The 18,171-nt window shown below is 39.5% G+C and overlaps 1 protein-coding gene across 1 annotated transcript in view; it reads left to right on the forward strand.

The window, feature by feature from the left end:
* Nucleotides 1-855: 855 nt before the first annotated feature.
* The window catches only part of LOC137245680 (peptidylprolyl isomerase domain and WD repeat-containing protein 1), a 51,129-nt gene continuing 33,813 nt past the window's right edge, over nucleotides 856-18,171 (forward strand). Inside the window, exons 1-5 of the mRNA XM_067776730.1 lie at nucleotides 856-2,432; nucleotides 2,522-2,705; nucleotides 8,993-9,225; nucleotides 9,299-9,512; nucleotides 13,431-13,623. Coding sequence (XP_067632831.1) covers nucleotides 1,961-2,432; nucleotides 2,522-2,705; nucleotides 8,993-9,225; nucleotides 9,299-9,512; nucleotides 13,431-13,623 — 1,296 coding nt within the window. The 5' untranslated portion in view covers nucleotides 856-1,960. The remainder of the gene's footprint in view (nucleotides 2,433-2,521; nucleotides 2,706-8,992; nucleotides 9,226-9,298; nucleotides 9,513-13,430; nucleotides 13,624-18,171) is intronic.

Raw genomic sequence — 18,171 nt, forward strand, 5'->3', positions numbered from 1 at the left:
GGAATTCACTGAAATGAGTAATGAATTGGTGCCACAGCAACATCAACAAAAGGAGCATAGGAAGAAGAAAACGCGGAATAATAATGATTCCATTCAGCAAAGCAATTTTCTGGCGGCCAAGTCGAGTTGAGTTGTTGTTGTTGTTGAGTTCACCTTTCGTCATATGCCAAAATCTATTTAAGTCTTCTTAAAAAATTCTTGCGCAATTTCTGGATGGCTGCATCAAATATACCATGAGATCTTCCATTGGTTATGATATACTTTTCGACTTAAAATAAAGAATATTGTGGTTGTTGTTGTTGTTGTATTAACAGTGAGAATATTGTGGTAGAATGTACATACATATTTTAGAAAAAATTTGTACAAATAAGTGTTCTTTCTTAAAAAAAACCAATTTCCTTTAACTATTTTGATGCATTTCCTTTAATGTAACAAGTGAAAAAACTCCTATGAAATGGCGGAGAAATCTTCCTCGCATTCATAGATATCACATTCATAGATATATCTATATATAATTTCATTTCGCGCTTATAGTATTAAGGAGGTAGGTGATTTGTGGTGGAAGCGAGTCAAATTGAACATAATACTACCTAGTATTCCTTCAACTTTGCAAAAATTTTAAATTTTAACACATTTTTACGAACCTTATTTTTGTTCGTCAAGTCAAAGAACTACCACACTGTGTATACATGAATAAATTCATCGATAGTTCTTCCATTTCCATTCATAAAAAACAGCTGATCTAATGTGTACATGCGTATTCTTCGTGTGATTTGTGCAGCTCCATTTCGTGGCAGATAAACGCGGAACAAATAATTTTATAGTGTCAGAAATTGCTATTATATTGCTATAAAAGTAAACAATCACTTCGTTTTCTGACGTCGTCGCGTCAAGTTCGGTTTTCCCCACAACTCAACCGCGTGCTATCAAGGGGCTTTACTCACGCGGTTTGAGAATAAAATGGCGGATAGTGCGGGAGTCGAAAAGACAATATTAATTAAAAATACTTACAAATTGTGCGCTGTATTGTAAAAATATGCAAATTGTGCATATAAATAACAAATGAAATTGATAACCTGGCGTGGGCCACATAATACCAACTCGATTTACGTAAAACTGTCGTAACGGGAAAATCATTGAAGACACTTGGCAACAAGCCACTGAAAATTAATGTTTTTACATACATACAAATGGAAATAAAATTCTCGGAAATAAACGGGACAATTTAACGGAGTAACTAAAATGTACAGTCATGTACACATAACCTGAATAAATATAAAATATAATAACGGAAAAGACGAAAATTACCAAAATTGGACAAAAACAACAATGGAATGGACTGGGGAATCTGTATATATTAAATTAAAACTTACAAAATACACAAATTAAATAAACGAAAAATAATTACCAAAATTGGACAAAAACAACAATGGAATGGACTGGTGGAATCGAGATAAAACTTACCGGATTAGACAAATTGGATTTGAATCATACAACCAAAAAGTGATATTTAAACAAAGAAAGTGGACAAAAATACCAACTCAAACTGAAAATTAACAAAAATTGAAACTATTGTGATATGAAGATTTGGAAAATATCAACAAATTAAAGACCTTTACCAAATTAAATTGGACATAAACACAAATTTTATAAATAATCAAACATACATATAACTATAATTTGAAAATAACCTGGCGTGGTGCCATGAAAAAACCAGTTAACAAAGCACATAATTAAATACAAATAGCAAGCTACTACACATGGTTCTGGCCAGTTGGTATTACCATTGTGTATTAGTGGAGCCTAAATTACTTACATACTATGGAAAGTTAATCCAGAAATTAATCATTTTATGCATTGGACAATAACCTGGAACTGGGACTTTCAAATATAAGAAGGTCCTCCTCCATGCAATCAAATCCCAAAAAAAAAAAAAAAAAAAAAAGTAAACAACTAAAAAATGTCCGATAAGGATGATTGCGACCACGTTGATCCCAAAGATGACTTTGAAAGCGAAATTAATAAAAAGGAGGGTAGGAAAAGGTCTGCCTCGAATGACCATGAAGATTATGAGTCAGCGAATCCTTTAGAGGGCAATTATCAAAGCACAAATGTACCGAGTGTTCTAAACGAACGTGACACGGTACAAAACAACAATGAGGATGATGACTGGATTGGCCCTATGCCTGGAGAGCAATCGGCTGCATCTAAACCTAAAAAGCGGAGAGTGTTACCTTACGAAAAAGTATTTTTAGAAAATTTGCCAAATGCTGAAAGCTATGAAAGAAGTTACATGCATCGCGACATAATAACGCACGTAGTAAGCACTAAAACTGAATTCATAGTAACAGGAAGCTGTGATGGCCACATCAAGTTCTGGAAAAAAATGGAAGAGGGCATTGAATTCGTGAAACATTTTCGAAGTCATTTGAGTATGTACATATTTACGATATTGGAATTTAGAGAAAGTATTTTTATTTAAATCTGCCATCATTCATATTCGTACATTATTTTCTTGCAGTGCCGATTCATTCTTTAACTACAAACACAAACGGATCACTACTCTGTTCAGCCTCTGCAGATAAGTGTGCCAAAATATTTGATGTAGTCAATTTTGATATGATCAACATTATTAAATTGGGCTTTACACCGCTTTGTACTGAATGGATACATTCACCTGGCGATGCTGTTCATAGCTTGGCTGTGTAAGTCTTAAGATATAAAAATATGGGTTTTTCGAGGAATGAACCCGACTACTTACAATGTTTAAAATGTTCGGGTTTAAGTTTTGCAAACAAATGTGTTCAGTGATCAAATCCCCTAAATAGTTCTACAAAATATATGCAGCGCATATATACTATGATTCAAACAGCAAACCCAAACTAACCGCAGCGGGTTAGGGGGCTTAGAATATACCTGCGGCAGGCATGCCTGTCGTAAGAGGCTACTAAAATACCAAAATTATTCAGGGGGTTGTGTAGCGCAGCCATTTCAAGGGGTTGCCAGCGCCATTTATAACAAATTGTCAACCACACCTACCCGGGGCTCTGGGGACCCCAAGTTCCATGGAACTACGGGGTGGGAAAAGGAATAACCTAGAAGTTTCAATGTGGTCATATTAAATCGCTCCCGAGATGGTCGGGCTTTTACCTTAATGGTGCTTGCTACCGGAACTTACCGGATCAGAATCGATAAAATTCCCCAAAACCTTCGGGGGTTGTCTTTATCGCTACAACAACAGCATGTGTTTGTAATTTATACCGACCGCTAAAACACTTCCAAACACTTCTTTGAAAAAATTACATATTGGTAAATACGGAGTTTAGGCTTGCTGAAAACGTAGTACATGTTAAACTCCTAGGTTAAAGTTATGGGAGTCAATGAAGAGGCTAGCTTGGACCATCAAGTAGTTTGAGGCCAGCGAAAGAAAGTCGGTTTACGTATCATCGACGTTTCGTAAGACTATTTAAATCTTTCTACCCCTGCGTAGTGGGAGCCGCCCTGTTCATCTGCTTTCATTGGCGGTTCTGATATATATACTTTCATAGGCGGAGCATTATGTTTCATTCACATAATATAGCCTAGCCAGTGTACCCACTTTTATTTAATTCGCTGAACTATGTTGATGTGTGCGTCACATCAATCTAATGTAGTTAATGCCTTGGCCGATGCTACCTCCATAGACGTTCCGGGCTTAGCAATGACAACCGTCACATTGGTGCATTCGTTGCACCGTGCTGCCAAACACAAGTATCCGCCCAACAACACCAAATACTCCAGCAGCAGTCGGACAGCACACTCAACAAAGCATAAATACTTCAAGGCGTGTCCACCTATATTTAACCCCCAGAGTGACGACCACCCCACCACTCGCAGCACTTCCGTATTCTATATTTAAATAGTAACAGGTTAATCGGAAAGATCGCGGATATCTCTTTGAATGAATAAAAATAATATCCGTGAGTCAAGGTGATGTGTGTCCAGTTTTTTTTAGCATACTTAGTGAAAATCTTGCGTATAACAAAAATCTGGTGGACGGTAGATTTACTACGTCTGAAGCCGCACTGATAAGGTCCAATCAGCAGATTAACGGTGGGCCTCAATCTTTCACACAATACGCTTGACAGGATCTTATGTTCGATATTAAGAAGGCTGATTCCGTGATAGTTGGTCCAGTTTGCAGGATTCCCCTTCTTGTGGACTGGGCAAACTCTTACACTCCAATCGTCAGTCATGCACTCGTCCGACCATATTTTGCAAAAAAGCTGATGCCTTGCCAACTTCTCTCCGCCAGACTTAAATAGCTTCGTAAGGGGAAGGGGACAATAATTCCATCATCATGGATTGGGTTCATTACCCCTGGGCGGTGTTCCCTACATAATCTAAGTACTATCTGGACATCGGTTACAAGGTCGCCGTTTTCGTTCTTATGGCAGTTTGCCATAGACTTAAAACCTTCCGTCCGTCGCCGAATTTTTTGGTAAAATTTGCGGATGTTGTTTCTGGTGGCTAGCAGCTCAAGCTCCTCGCACTTACGCCTTTCTGTCTCTGCTTTTTTCTTCCAGTAAAGGCGTCTCGCTTCCCTTTTTTCCTCGGCGGCGGTACGAAGTGCTTTAGAGATATGCTTAAACTTCTCATGCATTCCATGTTGTTGTTGTTGTTGTTGTAGCAATGCTCGCCCCACCTAATAGCCGCGACCGATCACAAATTGTCATCAATATCCTCTAACGGGAGTTCATTACAATTAAAGAGATGGTTGGTGTCATGTGGGGACACATTGCAAGCGGGGCATACATTTTGTATGTCGGGGTTGATTCTGGATAGGTAAGAGTTTAACCTGTTACAGTATCCAGAACGAAGTTGAGCAAGAGTGATACGCGTTTCCCTGGGGAGTATGCGTTCCTCTTCCGCGAGTTCTGGATATTTTTCTTCAAGTACTGGATTCACCGGGCAATTCCCGACATAAAGGTCCGACGCCTGTCTATGGAGTTCACCAAGGACCTGCTTGTGTTTTTTCGCTTCATACGGCTGGGTTCTCAGGTGCCGTATTTCCTCAAAATGCTTACGGAGATGACTCCTTAGGCCCCTAGGCGGTGCTGGTTCGTCAATCAGATGTCTGTTGGGATGCCCAGGTTTCTGGGTATTCAACAGAAACTGTTTGGTCAGCATCTCATTTCTCTCCCTGATGGGGAGTATTCTCGCCTCATTATGCAGATGGTGTTCTGTGGACATAAGAAGACAGCCCGTGGCGATTCTGAGAGCAGTATTTTGGCAGGCCTGTAGTTTCTTCCAGTGGGTAGTTTTTAGGCTTGGCGACCATATGGGTGACGCGTAGCACGTAATCGTCTGGCTAATTGCTTTGTATGTGGTCATGAGCGTTTCTTTATCTTTTCCCCAGGTACTGCCAGCAAGGGATTTGGGGATTTTATTACGGCTCTGAATTCTCGGAACAATTGCGGTTGCGTGCGCACCAAAATGTAGATCCTGATCAAACGTCACACCCAAGATTTTGGGGTGTAGGACAGTCGGTAGCGTAGTGCCATCGACGTGGATGTTCAATATGGTCGACATTTGTGGCGTCCATGTTGTAAATAAGGTCGCGCAAGATTTAGTCGGTGACAATGCCAGGTTTCGCGAGGCGAAAAAACTGGAGAGATCAGGGAGATAGCCGTTTATTTTATTGCATAGCTCATCGATCTCTGGGCCTGGTCCTGTGGCCATTATTGTGCAGTCATCGGCGTAGGAAACGATTGTGACTCCTTCCGGTGGTGAAGGTAGCTTAGATATGTAGAAATTAAACAAAAGTGGGGATAGGACACCACCCTGTGGCACCCCTTGTTTAATTCTCCTTGGTTTTGATGTTTCGTTTCTGAATTGCACCGATGCCTGCCGACCACCCAGATAATTTTCGGTCCACCTTTTAAGACATGGGGGAAGGGTAAACCCTTCCAGGTCTTGCAGTAATGAGCCATGGTTGACCGTATCAAAGGCTTTTGATAGGTCTAGCGCTACGAGTACTGTTCTATGGTGGGGGTATTGATTCAAACCGCAATTTATCTGGGTGCTAATGACATTTAGCGCGGAGGTAGTGCTATAGAGTTTTCTGAAGCCATGCTGATGAGGGGCTAGCTGCAAATGTGCTTGGAAATAAGGGAGCAAAATGGCTTCAAGCGTCTTTGCCACTGGCGATAGGAGAGATATCGGACGATATGACTCACCTACGTTAGTTGGTATCCCAGGCTTTAGTAGCGGGACCACCTTGGCCATTTTCCATTTCTCGGGTATGGCAAAGGTGGAGAGAGACAGGTTGAAGACATGCGCTAAATATTTGAAGCCCTCTTTCCCTTTTTTAAGCATCGGCATGGCTATGCCGTCTGGGCCCACTGCTTTGGATGGTTTAGCGCGACCAATGGCGTCCTCAACCTCTCTAGCGGTGATGGTGATTGGTGACGCGCTGAATTTGTGTTTATGTGCGTGTCTATTGGCTCTCCGTCTATCTTTGTCGACCGTAGGATGCATTATATATTGTCGGCAGAAAGCGCTCGCGCATTTTTCCGCATCCGACAGCACCTTATCGCCAAAGGCGATGGAAACTTTGTCTTTGTGCTTAGGCGGATTCGATAGGGACTTTACGGTGGACCAAAGTTTACCTACACCGGTAGAGAGGTTACAACCTCTTAGGTGCTCTTCCCATTTCGCCCGCTTGTGTTCGTCCACAAGCAATCTGATGCGTTGGTTTATATCCCTTATTTGGGGGTCGCCTGGATCAAGCTGTCTTATAAGGTCGCGTTCCCTCGCTAAGCTCGCGGCCTCCGCCGGGAAGTGGGGCCGGATTTCGGGAATTCTCCCGGCGGGAATGAAATGTGCCGAGGCGGATTCAATGACCTTACGGAAGGCACGCTCCCCTTGGCGGGCATCAGTCGGGATAGGGAGGGCAGCAAAGCTGCTGTCTGTTGCAGATTTATATTCTTCCCACTTTCCTTTTTTGAAGTTTATGAAAGTGCGTTTTTCGGTGACGATGAAGTCGGCGGTACGCTCGAACGAAATAAGTATGGGCAGGTGGTCGGATGCCAATGTTACCATCGGCTGCCAGTTGACGCAGTTTACGAGCTCTGCGCTCACGATTGAGATATCTGGCGAGCTATGACAGCTTCCTACCATACGTGTGGGGGCGTCTCCGTTTATTGTGCAGAACGTCGTTTCTTCTATTTGATCCGCCAACATCTCACCCCTACTGTCCGCCCGCAAGTTTGAATGCCATAGGTCGTGATGGGCATTGAAATCGCGTAAGATAATGCGATTGTTGCCAGTGAGTAAGGCCTCGATTTTAGGGCGGTATCCATTGGGGCAACAGGTGACAGGAGGGATGTAGATGTTGATGATTTCTAGATTTGCATCGCCTGACCGGACAGATAGGCCTTGACGTTCTAAGACATTGTCCCTGCGGTCGATGCCAGGATCAAATATATGATATTGCACAGAGTGGTGTATAATAAACGCGAGGCCGCCTCCATTTCCGCTCTCGCGGTCCTACCTGTGGACATTATACCCAGAGCAGGTCTGCAATGCAGATCTTGCTGTGAGTTTAGTCTCTTGAATCGCAGCAATGCGGATTTTGTGCCGCTTCATGAAATCTACTATCTCCGTAATCTTCCCAGTTAGTCCATTACAGTTTAACTGCAGAATTCTGAAGTGCATGAGGGGTGACGCCGCCACTCTAGGGGTAAGTGACGGGTGACTACGCCTAGGTTGTGGAAGGCCGCAATTGCTGTTGTGACCTTGGGACTGGGCGCCCTTGGGCAAGCATTGGAGTACCCGGATGATTTGGGTTTGCGACCTGGCAACATGGCGCGATGAAACCCGTCGAGGGGTTGCCGTCGCGGAGACCAGAACATCTAGGAAAGTGGCACCACCCAAGGCAGGAGCTGCATTGAGCGGATGTCGCAAACCTATATATTCTGTGCTGGCAGACGGTGCAAACGGAGGTAGGGACTAAGAGTCTGTTTCCCTGACCTGCACGATTGCTGCCAGAAAAGAGGGGGGGGGGGGGGGGAGAAGAAGACGGGGGCAGGGGCTGATGCTCAGCATTGCTACCAGCTTACTACGAAGGTAGTAGTTATGAGTGGTATCAGCTGTTTGAGTTGTTGGCGCCGAGGGGCGCGAGCAGCAGCGGGTACTTGTTGTGGCTTGCTGAGCAGCAAGGCTGTTGGAAGGTAGTGGAGGGGCGCTTAGGCGTAGACTACGGGACGCCCTTGGGCGTGAGCAGCAAGGAGCCACAAAAGATTTATAAAAGTTACGTGGACGTCGGGTTTTGGGATCAAGCCCAGAACAACCTGTCCGATGCAACCATCCCTTGCACGAGACACACTGAACAGAGTATGACCGTCCTAAAAAGATTCTTTTCTGGCAAATGCAGCAAAACCATTTCTCAGGACCGGGGTCAGGAGACGGACCCGGATTGGGTTCGATACCTTCCCGGAGTAAGAGAATATGTAGCAGTCCTGCTGCAAGGAGCTGCTGGGAGGATGACAATTTGTGGGAGGGACGAAACAAATTAAATGGGGTCACACTGAGATGACAGTCCTTGGTCGGGAAAAATCCCGAGTCGCTCCGGTACATAAAACCGACTGCCTTGGGAAGCGTCATGCATTCCATCGGGTTGACTTGTACGCTCATAGAGCAGGTTTGAGAGTCTAGTTGAGAAATCTGTGTTGAAAAACTTGAGTTAAAGTGCCACCTCAACTGAAGGAACAGCAGTAAAATAAAATGTGAGATGCACGCCAGTACGGTCATAACTATACTTTACTATATCCATTGACTCCTTAAATCAATCGGTAGATGTTTTTACAAAATTGATACCGGTTTCTGCGTCTGAAACTGGCTCGATTTCAAATCAAAATATGGGATTTGGTTTTTCTGCTGCCCTAAACGTTAATAGTTCCGGTCCATTCCTTTTCTTTTGCCTAGTCTTACAAAGCAATATTTTTTGAAGCTCTGACAAGGATACCAACAAGATTTATATCTATGATGGTCAAGGCAACGGTGATGTATTACGCATCTTGGATAAATTACACTCAGCTCCAGTCGTAGCAATGTGCTACAGTTTAGCAATGGAAACTGTTATTTCAGTTGATAAAAATGGTATATTAGAGTATTGGCAAAACTCTAAACACGATTACAAGTTTCCACAAAAACTAGTGACGTTCGAATCAAAATTGGATACTAGTAAGTAAATTAATGCTTGGTTATAATTGTATGAAAATTTCAAAATTAATACCAATTTTTGTTTTAAATTTAGAGCTGTTTGAGTTCGTGAAGAACAAAACGCTAGTTACCAGTCTCGCCGTGTCGCCCGATGGTCGCCGATTTGCTGCTATATCGCATGACCGCAAAGTGCGAGTATTTCAGTTTAACACGGGCAAATTAACTCGAGTGTTTGATGAAGCTCTAACAACATATACACAAATGCAACATACTCCCCATGCTTTGCCAAATATGGAGTTTGGTAGAAGGTGAGACAAAACGTAATTCTTTTTCTCATTATTTGGCTGTACTGAAAGCAAAAAAAAGAAAATTTATCTTGACGTTAAATTTGAATATATTTGTGCAGATCGCGGGTACGAATCGATTTCAACTCAGGGCCTAACAATAATTTTTGTATCATTATTATTGTCGGAGCTGCTCAACCCCTATACACTTATAGCACTTTTGTTTTGCCCTGAATCATAGGCACAGATATAAATTTACACTTCAAATATAACAAAAAAGCACCCCTGTATATCCCCACATATAAATAAAATTCATACGAAATTTTTTATTTTCATATGTATGTAAGTGCAAAGCCAAAGCACTGCCATATGATGAACAAGCACTTCGGTATAATTGATTCATTAAGAAAGTTAAAATTACGCCAGCCATTCAAGGGTTCGACCTCGGAATTTGAGATAAGACTTGGAAACATGCATACGCCTTTATTTTGAAATTATGTTTATGGTATTTAAAGTCATGATAAGTCGCATGTGTGCGTCTAGCGATGATCTATACCGGGTAGAGGTTTACGCCAATCACTATATCGGCGGCGGCGGCGTGGGCGGCGCGCCGGTGTTCTTGCTTTAAAAAGCTTTTTTCTATTATAAAATAATATTTAGGAAAGGTTTTGTTTGTATGTATTTAAGGGAATCAACGTATTGGCGAGTTCGGAAAGATCCGGGGTTTTTGCCTCAAAGTCTCGCGGATCGTTCAAAAAATTTCAAGAGGAGCTCCTTGCGGAGGGACTGTTGTCCTTCATTCACTTACTCCAGGAGGCTTCGAACCTAGCCCCGGGCTAAGGGACTGGTACTGCTGCGTCTGTCGAAAAAATTTACTTAAAATGGTAACACTTTTGTCTATGTCTCGTACAAAGCGAAGTTTCACCGAAGGAGATGGTCTGGTCTCGTCTAACTTCTAATACTCGTTATCGACACGATTTATTTACATTACTTGTGACCCCTTGCTGGTCACGCACAAAGGCGACTTACGGTTGCTATTAATGATCTTTTAATACTCATGGCTCTCAAGGCACAGTTTTAACGATGAGCACCAACGCTGGCCTGTTGTTAGTCGCGCCAAAGGGGGCATCTAGTTTTTTCGGCTGTTTTAAGAGCTATAATTCCCGAAGTGCGAACAGTAGCAATCCTGTCCAAAACCAGTCGCTACCACGCCTCCTGACCCTCATACAACATGCCAGCACATAAGCTATAGGTCTGCGACTTTGAACTAATACCTTCGTGAACGTCACTAGAAGCTCTAGGTATAGCTCCGAAGACTTTCTAACGGATTTTTTTTGTTGCGCTATGCTGCCGAGCACTACCAGAGAAACACCTTGAAACGTTAGGGAGTAACTATTCGACCAAGGATGCCGCCCTCGAAATCATAAGCAGTGCAAGTGGATATTATTGCGTAACTCATGGGTGAAAATAGTATAATCCTCATAATTTAAATTTTACAAGGACCCTGGATAATTTTTTTTTAATGTAGAGCAAAATTTGCAGACGTTGATACCCCTTTCGACCATATCCGTCCAATTTTCGACATGAACAATAAATGGCCTAGACAGTCTTAAATGAGTAGAAGATATAGTACCGCGGCGGCGTGCAAAAAACGACGAAAATCGGCGCCTGCGGCGGCATTTATCGGCGGCGTATATCTCTAATACCGGGGGTCGCAAAACTTAGTATTTCCCAAATGTCTTGCTCGTTTTTCGCGCCCAGTTCGAAATTGAACATCACGAAATTCTCCACGTGATTTTAACCATTTCTGAGCTAATTCTCGAGCAGTTGCTGAATATTTGCTTCGACCTAGTTTACATATTAATGAAGCGAACTCGCTCAATTGTATTTGGACAATTATCTGGGTCGCTAGCAACATCGATTCAAAATTAAAAAAAGTGGGCGTGGCTCCGCCTTTTAAAGACTCATTTGGGTCGCCAGCAACATCGATAGGTCGGGTAATAACTCACGTATCGTGGAGATGATCTGAATGATATATTAATGACCGAGTGAAGTTGTTGTCCTAGATTTTTAGAGTTGAGTTTAATTGTTTTTGAGTATCGTGATGATAAGACGGCATTTTGTGCATTTTGAACATTCAAAAATTATGTTTGTATTTTTTAAATACGAAAAAAAAAGTGTCTATACAATTTTGTACATGTATTGTGGTTTGCACTTCAATTTAAGAGAAATATCCCACTCAGCATTTAGGTGATTCAATTTTGAATTTCCCTACATATCAATACAATTTGATTACTCTTTCTGACTAAATAATGTTATCATACAGTTGAACAAAAGAAATAATCAAATATGAATACTTTTGATGATGAAAAACTAAAAAGAATTTTTCGATCACTTTTTGGAATCATTTTTGAAGTCCTTTAATGAATAATTTTTAATATTTCACAAAAGCCAACAAAAAGAATAATCAAATATGCTTACCTTTATCATCAAAAACTGAATATAGTTTTTCAATCACATTTTGGAATCATATTTGAATCAAATGTGTTTACTTTAGGTGATCAAAAATTTATAATCATTTTTCATTCAGCTTTCTGAACCTTTTATGAATATATTTGTTGACTGAATAATGAATTTTATACTTGTTGAAATTTTACTTTTCATTAAAAATCTTATTTTTTTCACATACACATATATTTTCAATCATGAAGCTAAGAAAAAATATATAAAAATTTTATTATTATGCAAAAGATATTCTTCAAAACAAAAATAATGTAATGTTGCTCGTGAACGAAGATTTCCCCAACCATTTCTCCCCTTCAGCTTCCCAGAAAATACATAATGATTGGACAATACATAGGTTGTGAGCTATTTGAACCCCAGGTAAGTGAAACTATCTTGACATACCTGGATACGGCTTCAACATCTCGTATCGTATCCGTATTTTAAGATGCAGACGATAATGCTGATGTTGGATGTTGTAGTCGCAGGTGTATATCGGTCAAGTTTGTTTGCGAGTTAGCTGTGGTTCGAATAGCTCATTTTCGCATGCTTTCTTCCCCTGATGAAATAAGATAATTATGTAGTATCATATTTTGAATGAGATATGAAGAATAAATGCATTATAATGGCATTCAAAAATGATTCAAAAATCTCAACCAAAACGATTGAAATATATTCACGAATATGATCAGAAAATGACTGTGAAAAGCAGTCAAATATTACTCTAAAACTATTAAAGCTCAATTCTACAATGATATCAAATATGAATAAAAATCGTTTCGAAATAGGAATCATAAATGATTATTCAAGAATAATGACATGGTACATTTTTCTCCCGACGATACGTTAATTTTCGAACGGAAAATGGTTTTAAATTTGAACGTTTTTAATCATCTTGGGGTATGATATTTTTTGATCAAAATTTTAAAAAAATGCTGGCTGGGATAATATATGTATATATAAGAAAAAATTCATCATAACAATAATAATGATACAAAATTTATTATAAGCCTTGAGCTCGATTCGAACCCGCGATCTTACAGTAGGCCGATAAAACAACAAAAATTGTCATATTTGTGCAGGGCCCGTTAGACGATCCGTGATAAAAATCAATATTTTAACTCGTAATACCTCTATTCCGAAATCAGATTAAGGAAATATGTGAAACAGGGGCAAAATAGTTCCATAACTTATTTTAATTTTTAGGAATAGTTTAACAGATTCGTGTTTATAGTTTGAGTGTAATTGCTTTTCGATACGTGATCGTATAACATGATACACGGCAAAGGTTAAACAAATTTCTGAAAAATTAAACAATAATGGCCCTCTTGCCACTTTGGAGTATTTCGTTGTTTAAAAGCAAGTGGTCTATTGCTTACACAGTGTAATTGTTAAATAACAATTTCTCTTTTTATATATTCCTTTAAAACAAAAACGAAGAATGGCTGTGGAACGTGATTTGGATAAATCTGAATACAATACGTGCAACAATATACTTTTTGATGCGAGCGGGCATTTTATTATGTATCCAACCATGTTGGGTATTAAAGTAATTAATGTTGAAACAAATAGATGTGTTTCGATATTGGGTAAAACGGATAATATACGACCGCTACATATAGCTTTATTTCAGGTAATTTACATACATTAATTCATAGACAAAACTATAATTGAGTCGATACATATCAAAACTGCTCTCTAAGTTCATAGATGACATTTTTACCCAAATAATCTCAATAAGGTCGAAAAAGCAAATTTGATATTTGGGTTTTTTATTTTCAAAATTGACTAATCCCTCCTGTAATGTGTGCAGATCAAAATTGCTTCCCACAAACACCGTCGATAAATTTATGGTTCTGAAGTGACTATCCAACATCATTACCCAACCTTTGATACATTTTGAGAAATATGTAGCTTTAAAATCAATATCCAAAATATCTACATATGTACATATTTTTTTATTTTTTATTTATTTGGATTAAAGTCGACACAGACACAAAGCGGTCGACTACTAAGATAATATAAACATAAATTAATGTTACAATTAAAAATAATTAAATACAAATGTATATATTAAATTCAACCATACATATGAGAGAAAGTACAAAATATCAGGCCAGCCGTGAGAGTATTGAATTATGCAACGCGGTAAACGAACATTCAAAGCTGATGCAGTTATACAAGTTGTTGTAGTGCGAACACCAGTTACGCAGTGGATTAGTGCCTGGATGTTCTACCACGAACAGCAAAATTTAGTCGACTAACAAGATCATCTCGCCCGTAATGAGCTTATGAATGAACATTACCCCTAGTAAAGTTCCTCGATTTTCTAAAGTTGGCAGATAATAAGGAGAAGCCTATTTCTACATGGTGGCAAATGCACACTTGAATCCCAGTTAAGACCACGTAGTGCAAATATAATGAATTGCTTCTGTACCGACTCAATACTCTTTATAAAGTTTTGATACCCTGGGCACCAGACACACGAACAATACTCTAAGATTGGTCGTACCAACGATGTGTAGAGCATCTTAGTCAGATACGGATCATTAAACTCCTTAGCCCATCGCTTCACGAAACCGAGTATACCCGTTTCTTTGCTTACCATTAATGAAACATGCGTACTAAAATCAGTTTTGGATCAAAAAGAACGCCCAGATCACTTACAACAGATATACGTTCCAAAGGCGTGCTGTTTAACATATACGACGTCAAACTTGGCTTCACTCGGTGAAATGTCATTAGTTTGCACTTCGAGCAGTTCAAAACTAGTAAATTTACAATACAGCAGCATTGAAATGAGTCCAAGTCTGCCTGAAGAAACTCCACGCGGGAAGACTCCGAAGACAAGTATGACTAGCAAAGTTTAACATTATCCGCATACATAAGAGTTCGGGAATGTATACGAGTTTGTGGTAAGTCATTTATAAACAAGGTAAAAAGTAAAGGACCAAATGACTACCCTGAGGCACACCAGACGTTACATCAAACAACCTTGAAAGACTGTTTTTAGACAAAACTTGTTGAGTCCGATTCGCGAGGTAGCTTTCGACCCATACAATTAAATGCTTCGGAAAACCAAGTAAATCAAGTTTGTAAACTAAAAGATCATGATTGACAGAGTCAAACGGTTTACTGAAGTCGGTATATATCACATCCGTTTATCTATTGTTTAAAAATCCATCCATTACAAAAGAAGTGAACTCTAGGAAGTTGGTAGTGGTTGATCTACGCGGCACAAAACCATGCTGGCAGGGCGATAATATAGAGCTACACATGTGTTGAAGTGGACATGTAATTATTTGCTCAAATGTTTTGGGAATAGCTGAAAGCTTACCTATACCTATATAGTTCTCGATATTAGACCTACTACCTTTTTTGTGCAAAGGTATAACAAATGATTTCTTCCAAATCAAAGGAAAAGTGGCAGATTGCATAGATAACACAGGCATACAAGGTTTTTTTGTTACATATCAGGAAGTCATTTCTGACGTATTCCTGCGTGCTGAGTCCGAATCCGTCCTCAAATTTGGTCCAGCACGTCAGGTTTTTGAGATACTCTAACCTAAATGTGTGAAAAACGCTGTTTTTAGCATTTTTTGAGTGTATTTTAATAATAGGAAATTTTTTTGTGCAAATCTGCTTACAGTATCTTTGTGAACAACTCTTGCCCCACAAAACTCATTTTCGAACGCCTCGACTCGATTTTTTTTTTTCCCGAGATATGATCATTTCAAGTTGGGGTCTGTTGTCGAAGTCACATATCATTAGGTGGCCGTTGGTCGTTGCTACAGCTTCTGCTACTATTGATATAAGTGCTACTAAAAAAAACAAATCTTGGCGTTAGAAAATGGATTTTGTGGGGAAAGAGTTGTTCTAAAAGATACTGTAAGCAGATTTGCACAAAAAAATTTCCTATTATTAAAATATAAACTCAAAAAATTCTAAAAACAGCGTTTTTCGCACATTTAGGTTAGGATATCTCAAAATCCTGACGTGCTGGGACAAATATGTGGATGGATTCGGATTCAGCGCGCAAAAATACGTCGGAAATGACTTCCTGATCCAAAAAAAAAAAAAACAATTTTTGCAGGCCTGTGTAATCGGAATAATTTATATGTCGGCTCAGATAAATTAACTGCACAGTATTTGCGCAGACAACTAGGAACACCATCTGGGCCCGGAAAAAAAAATTGGTTTCAAACCTAGAAGGCTCTGAAGAACAGTATTCTTATCAATTACTGGATTAGGAATACAATTGAAACTTTCCAAGTTGTGCGAGTATTGACCGGGTTAAAAACTTAAGTACAACTTATAACATTGTTGGTTTAGACAATGAAAGTTAGAACGAGCAACTGAATATTTAGAAAAATCGGCAGAAGATCCTGATCTGTTGAAACGTTTATAAAGCCTAGATTTTATGTTATTGAGTCTTATAAGTTGTCTTGTGAACCAAGGTGGTTTACTTGTTCCAACACTAACACATCGAAGGTGAACACAGCTTTCAAAGAAGCCACCAAGAATATCGTAGAATAATGAAGTCGCTGAGTGGACGTCGTTACACGAGTAAAGATCCGACCAGTCATGAGTAGCAATCAATTCGTTGATAATCCACTTGAAAATAGAAATGTTGTCCAAGGTGGCACCTCAAATGCCAACAGCTGTTTATTGTGCAAAAATAGAGAATTGGTTATCAGCATTGACGATAATAATAAGCGAGTGGAGAGCACTAGTCATTGGGAACCTCCGAAACATAAAAAACCGATTAGATTGGCTCTCTTTTGTTCAAAAATCTGGGTCTCAAGGCAGCGTATTATCTTACCAAATGTCAATTATACATAGGAAAACTAATTTGAAACCGCTAATTATCAAACGGCTGGTCAATGTTATATTCGATCAAATGTCGATCATGCAGATATCTCTCCGAATTCGGCCCATTATTCGAACAGCTACGCACATTCACAAATCAATAGCTTTGGCAATGTTTATCCAAGTGATTATCGCCGAACATCAGCGATTTCTACAAAGCCGCTGGAAAATATTACAACTCCTCGCTGGTAACACTTGGCAAGAGTAAAGGAGCTACTAAAGCAGCCTATAAGGCATTCAATTAGCAAGCTTCAAGTCTGCCAACACTGTCCCCCCAACTTATTCCCTTAGACATATTTGGGTGCCGTCTGATATGCCTCCGAAGTTAAATATTAAGACTTGCTTGTAGGAAAAATTAAAAGGAGCACGACGCAAAGCTCGACCAAAAATTTCTTCGAAGATTATTGCGCCTTGCATTTATTTATTTATTTATTTCCTTATATTCTCTTTTTTATCTTTTACGATCTCTTTTTACCATAAGAATCTCCTAAACAAAGTACTGAACCTACTTTATGCTTCTAGTATAAACATTTTGTAAAAAAAATACCCAATTATAACTCTAAAATTACCCTCTCATGAAACACTTCAATCATGATTCAATCACAAGACAATTGCAGCCATTTTGCTCCCAAATCGAATTGACATCCGTTAACTGTGTTGTTTCTTTACAATTTTTCGAAAAATATTAGTTGTAGAAATAGGAAGCAATCATTTAGAAAAACCCGATAAGTACTGAACTGCATAATTCCTTAAAAATTTTTTTTTAATTTTATGATGAATTTGGTAACTATGCCATGATCTATTAGTGTAGCTGAACATAGGTAATTTTATGAAAAGTACGCACACCAAGGAATCGTGCACTTTCGTAAACCTAGGAACATACGAAACCTAAACCAATTCGAAATTCATCGCTCAACGTCCAAAACTCGACTAGTAAACCGATTCACGTAAAAATGTCATTAGTAAATAATGGGGATGCCATAACGAAATGTACTCATTGAGCATGTTAACTTAGTCATTCCGTATGTTCGGAACATTCATCTCCATTTAAGAATTCGTGGAATCGGTTTATTTTTGGAACATTATGTATATACTTATTTGATATATTCGGACCTCGTGAGGTAGTGTCAAACGAACGTGCTTCGAATATTCTAAATTAAAAAAATTCTGAACGGAAACGAGCTTTCCGAAATTTCAGAATAAAAAGGTGAATACCCCCTGTGTAGCAGGACCGCAGAAAAGCTTAACTTAAGGCCCGGGTTTTCAGTACGATTTCAGCTCAGTTTGTCAGTTAAACTACGCTTAAACTTAT

The sequence above is a fragment of the Eurosta solidaginis genome, chromosome 3, assembly GCF_040869045.1.
Source record: "Eurosta solidaginis isolate ZX-2024a chromosome 3, ASM4086904v1, whole genome shotgun sequence".
Classification (NCBI taxonomy): domain Eukaryota; kingdom Metazoa; phylum Arthropoda; class Insecta; order Diptera; family Tephritidae; genus Eurosta; species Eurosta solidaginis.